Below are 5,883 nucleotides of genomic sequence, written 5' to 3' on the forward strand. Positions count from 1 at the left end.
GTGGGGGTTGTTGTGGGAGTTGTTGTGGTAGTGGGAGTTGTTGTGGGAGTTGTTGTGGTAGTGGGGGTTGTTGTGGGAGTTGTTGTGGTAGTGGGGGTTGTTGTGGGAGTTGTTGTGGTAGTGGGAGTTGTTGTGGGAGTTGTTGTGGTAGTGGGGGTTGTTGTGGGAGTTGTTGTGGTAGTGGGAGTTGTTGTGGGAGTTGTTGTGGTAGTGGGGGTTGTTGTGGGAGTTGTTGTGGTAGTGGGAGTGGTTGTGGGAGTTGTTGTGGTAGTGGCGGTTGTGGTCGTGGGAGTTGTTGTTGTGGTTGTGGGAGTTGTTGTGGTAGAAGTGGTTGTTGTGGGAGTTGTGGTCGTGGGAGTTGTTGTGGTAGTTGTTGTTGTGGGAGTTGTTGTGGTGGTGGGGGTTGTTGTGGGAGTTGTTGTGGTAGTGGGAGTTGTGGTTGTAGTGGTGGGAGTTGTTGTGGTCGTGGGAGTTGTTGTGGTAGTGGGGGTTGTGGTAGTGGGAGTGGTTGTGGGAGTTGTTGTGGTAGTGGGAGTGGTTGTGGGAGTTGTTGTGGTAGTGGGAGTTGTGGTCGTGGGAGGTGTTGTCGTGGGAGTTGTTGTTGTGGGAGTTGTTGTTGTAGTAGGAGTTGTTGTGGCACCTGGATGTGTCTTCATCATAGGAATTGTAGTTGTACTTGGGGTAGTTGGAGTTGGAGAACCTAAAAACACAAACAAAACAAATATTACCACAACATGTCGACTTAGAGTTCTAAACTGAGAGTACACAACTTCACTATACACAATAATGATTAACGAATGCTGAGGGCAGATAATAAAAACCACCACCCACTACAGGATATTACAGTCGACTGTTATATGTTCTCACTTTGAACCAGGAGAGTATTCAGGTGGCTGATGAAGGGACAGTTGCCTTGGTTACAGAATTTTCCACTGAAATCATCCAGGTCAAGAGACCAGACAAAGGCTCCTCCAAAGTTTTTTGCTTTTAGGTAACTGACCTGAGACAATGAGGAGGACAACACTTCAACAGGTGAAGTCATGTTGACAAAATACAGTAAATGTCTAAATGGATTTCCCTACAGTTAGTCACTTGCAAAGTTATTGCTGTAATAAACAGATGGTTACCTTTGTACTAAGGCTGTCCATGTTATCGAATCCAACCCACTGGTTTTCTGTGATTGCATATGGAACTCTCTGATCAGTAATCAGGTAGATGGCAGCCCCTTCAGTGTAAAGGCAAGTCTGAAAAGAAGTTTCAATTAACATTTAGATGTAATGTAATACAGTTAAAGATATTATGGTGTATTTAGGTCAAACATGAAATGTTTGTCTAATGCTAATCAAGCGAGTTTGGCCGTTGGCCTGTTTTTGGTGCAACTGGGTAAGTGACGAACTATGTAAGGCATTTACCGCTGGTGCTTGGTTCAGTAAAGTAAAGTACAACTGACAGCTGGAATCAAATAAGAAATACACATTTTCAGAATTTTCCTGGTAGTCCTGTTTTGATGAATTTTGTATCACACAAGTCCACGTGCCCACAGAAAAAAGACAGTCAATGTCTGAGTCTTGGCTCGTGACAATGATGTCAATCCTGATAGGTTTTTCCCGTGAAAAACCTGTGAATTTCTTTTGAGTTGAGACAATTCCAACTGAATTAAAATAATATAATTATACCTCATAAAAGGCCCAGTATCCTTCTTCACCAGTGTAGCAGCCTTCTTCACCGGTGCCATTGGCTGGTGCTCCAACATCACTGGCTGCAGTGGAGAGGGTAAAAGCTCGTCCAAATGCCGCTACTCCCAGGTTTAGCAACTGTGCAGGTGCTCCCTGGTCCAACCAGTGCTGCATGGCAGAGTCCTGAAATGTGGGGTAAAACCATCCAGGATGAGAGGACAAACCTTAATAAATAGGTGTTCGGGCAGTTTATTTATAAATCTTGTTATTTACGGTGTTTAGGTAGATCTTGTCTCCAGTATCTTGGGATCCCGGGTATAAGGGGCTGTGATGACCCGTGACATTTTCCCAAGGGCCACGAAAGTCAAATGTCAGCACATTAATGAAGTCCAGGCTCCTGTAAGAATTCAGAGAACGTTATGTTGACCAAAGCACCTTGAAAGATAATCATGGGTGTAATGTAAAGATTTATGACATTAGAAAAATGTTTCACGTGGCAATCTGTGCAACATCGTAACTGGCATCGATGACTGCTTTCTCAGCAGAGACACTAGCCGTGATGATTAATCTGTCACGCTGAGTGTTTGTCATTTCAGCTACAAAGGCATCTTTGAGCTCCTACAGGACAAAAAAAGAATGGTTCAGTCAATTTTAAGATCCTATTTAAACATGTATCATTTGGCATATTTCTGAGACTCCCAGAACAGAAGGTCAGACCTGACACAACAGCGTAAACTTCTGCCTGTTGTCTGGTTGACTTCCTGTTGTTACAGGGAACCTCCAGTCCAGGTTGAGCCCATCAAACCCATAGAACCTCAGTAGTGTGATCGCAGACTGGATGAAGGTTGTTCTGTATTGTTGTGTTGACACCATCGTACTGAATCTGGTAAACATATAAAACAGTGCTCTCAGGATCCACATAATTATAATATACAGTAATTTACATATTTAGTGGACTACAAAAAGTAGATGTAAAATAAAATTACAGTTGCTTTCAGTTTGCATTCAATGCAAAAATGCAATGGTTTGAATCCATTTGATGACATGTAAAGTAATAAGAAAACAAATTCAAGTAACATTAATGCAAACTATTGATTAAGTGTTTGCACACGATTCAATCTTTCAGTTAAATCCCATAATGCAACACAAAGCTATCTGCTGTTTGCACATACCAAGGATACTGACCATGTTTGTACCAGTGTTTGTGTGTGGTTTTTTTGCAGCAAACCATTGACGTTACATATGATTTAATGGTCGTATCTGTCATATATATTGCACTTATTTACTCATTGATGTTATCAAAAAATGCCAACATTGTCTTCTATGTTGCTTACTTTTGTTTGTTAAAGGTTATTCCACCAACTGCTAGCAGGGTTTTGAGCTGTGGATTTCTGTGGGAGAGTAAAAGTTTAGAAATAATTATTTAAGAAAAATAACCAACATGTATATTTTTTAAACATTGAGGTGATAATGGTCTGACCTGAATTTTAGCCCATTGAAGAACAGATAGTGTTGTAGGTCAGCTGTGCTGGTGGGGACCAGCTCATTGACATTGTTAATGTCAGAAAAGGCGTACACCAGATGGGTACATTTGTTCGGATCAATATCAGAAATTGTGAACTTCCCATCATCTGCCCTGTTTTCAGCCAAGCTGTTATAGTAACATACCAGCCTGGAGGAGGAAGCTGAGATATGGAAAATAGAACAGTTCTTAACAGATTGAATTGGTTTTCATAGACAGCAGTTTTATCAAACTCCTTGTTTCTCTGCAATTGTTGACTTAGAAACCTTATTTATCAACTGGAAAAATGAATGATTAAGATCAATAATACATCTAATAAACTTACCCAAGCTGACGAAGATCAACCAGAGACCTTCAAAGTGACAGAGTTGGTCAGTGTGAGGTTAACAACAAAGCTTAACTGGTCATTTCATCCAAATCACAAAATGGAAAGCTTCTCTCGTCTCCAGTATAGGATTTGTCCAGGTTGGTGAGATAATGCGCCCCAATAAAATGGAGGTGAATGGAAATCCATTTTACATTTCAGGGGGTGGAAGAACAATCAAATGTTTTTTGTGTAATCAGTTCTATATTAGTTATTGATTGTGTTTGTTCATAAATGTAACCTTGTGACCACATTTTAAAAATGTACACATAAATTCAGTGATTTCCAAAGGTTCCACCAACTTTATCTTGAATGACACTGTGTTTTGAATTGAGTATTTAAAAAGCATTTACTTGATCAGCGTATCTTACCTGCTGTCAGAATTAGGTTGCACATGTTGTAGCTTTATTGATAAAAAGAAAATAATTAAAACAATTATTGTTAATATATCATGAAATACAGACATGCCTCATTCAAATTTTCACTCTGAGCAGTCAAAACACATTTCAAATCATCTCTCCATTTTTCTTAATTCTAATTCTATACCCATACTTTCTGCAACTTTAAGGATATTTTTTTTATTTATTTTCCATTTAATGGTTATTGTTTGTTGACTAGAGATTTTAAACTGCAACTTAACCACCATTTCAGCCATTCAGTCTAATTAATGTTGGGCATGGCTATGTATTTTGTAAAGTAATATTAAGATATACCCATCATCTGTTACACTGTAACGACCCCTGTGACGCTGTGCCTCTGTGCAAGGTTTTAATTCACCCCTGAAAAAGGTTGCTCTTCTTAAAGTTTACATTAATATTTGCTGCCCCTAGATGTCACTCCAGAATCTCAGACCAAATGCTTTGTTGGCCACAACTCGTCCAGCCTTTCATGTCTTCAACAAGGTGGCAAGTGGCAACCCATTGTGACCTCACCCTTTTGTGAACCAGTGAGGGGGAGGCTGACTGAGAGCTCATCCACTGCATGTCCACCTACACCTGCGGCCTTCACCAATTGGACAGTACCATCTGTCAATCACGCAGTATCCACAGCCCAATGTGTACGGTACTTTATGGTCTATTTGACTGTAAATGGACAATAATGTACGAAATGAACATCATGTATTGAAGAAGACAAACTAGAGATTGAACCATATACTCCTCAGGAAAATTTTGAAAGGTTATAAATCAAGTTAGAAGTGTTTTAACCGCGACTGTGTGGTCTGAAAGATGCCGCCATGCAGAAAAGGGCGAATATTAATTAGCGTTTTCACCCGGGTGTCATGGTAACTTCCCTGCTGATTGGAGCTTAATAAACATGGGGACGGCCTACAGTTTCAGAGGGAGAGACTGACATGCACTAAGAGTGTGATGTAATTTCTCCACTTTTTCTTTACATACAAAAGTGGTTGTTGGCTGCTGTAATGTTAAATAAAATAAAATAAAATTGACAGCAGGGTAATAGAACATGACCTGACCTGGACCCAAAGGTAATGTGAATCTGAACCCGTATGTGTCCCAGGTCCAGTCTCACGTCCAAGGTTTTGGTTGGACCCACGAAAACCTCTACAGCAAATTCAGTCTCGATGGCTCAGGCTCTGCTAAGGGGGAATCTTGAATGCTGCTTTTGAGACTCAACACATGCTCAGGACTCAAATCAGACTCAAGCTTTAGTCACTCGATTACAACGCCGGTGCTGAGAGTGAAGCTTGTTGAGGTTTGAATATTGTCAACTCAACAATAACCAGCTACTAATGCAACTGTCTTCATACCACAAGCATGAGCAGATAATATGTGGTGTGAGAAAAATGTTGCGTAGCAGGATGGTTGTTACTGAGCATTGTTCTAGTGTCAAATTATCCCCTTAGGCAATATCAGTTTGAAAGTACTGCGAGAATACAGAACACAACACATTCATTCATTATCAAAACCAAGCACACGTCTCAAATATGTAGTTTCCTCTTTTTCACTTACCTTCACTTTTTTCACCAAGTATTCAGTCAATGACGAAACAGCATCTGGACATTTTAAGAAATGAAACAAAATATTTTATAACAGTACACGATCAAACCTTTAAAACACATTGATGAAAAAAAAATGTTGCTCGGAATTTATAGAAAAATGTTAACATAACAGCTGTCAAATATAAAAAGTGTAGGGAGTTAAAAGGACACTGTGCTCAAAAGCCACCCACACATCACTATCACTCTAGCCGTCTACATATGAATTGGAAAACACGAAAGAAGAAATAGTTTGCAAAACATTTTCAGACCTGTGAGACATCTGCGTTGTAAATTAGAATGTAGTGATTACAGCTCTGCCATG

At 40.0% G+C, this 5,883-nt stretch overlaps 1 protein-coding gene across 1 annotated transcript; it reads right to left on the reverse strand.

Moving 5' to 3' along the window:
- Nucleotides 1-506: 506 nt before the first annotated feature.
- On the reverse strand, nt 507-5,519 carry LOC118316996 (chitinase-3-like protein 2; the record flags this gene model as incomplete). The annotated part of the gene is made up of 12 exons (XM_035645388.2): nt 5,037-5,519; nt 3,934-3,965; nt 3,524-3,550; nt 3,157-3,361; nt 3,011-3,067; nt 2,394-2,559; nt 2,170-2,294; nt 1,950-2,073; nt 1,677-1,859; nt 1,128-1,244; nt 868-1,000; nt 507-700 (listed from the first exon to the last, which is right to left on the reverse strand). Coding segments are annotated over exons 2-12 (1,356 nt in total), but the record flags the coding sequence as incomplete, so codon positions are not given.
- Between the last annotated feature and the right edge of the window lie 364 nt (nt 5,520-5,883).

Source organism: Scophthalmus maximus, chromosome 3 (assembly GCF_022379125.1).
Source record: "Scophthalmus maximus strain ysfricsl-2021 chromosome 3, ASM2237912v1, whole genome shotgun sequence".
In the NCBI taxonomy this organism is placed as follows: Eukaryota; Metazoa; Chordata; class Actinopteri; order Pleuronectiformes; family Scophthalmidae; genus Scophthalmus; species Scophthalmus maximus.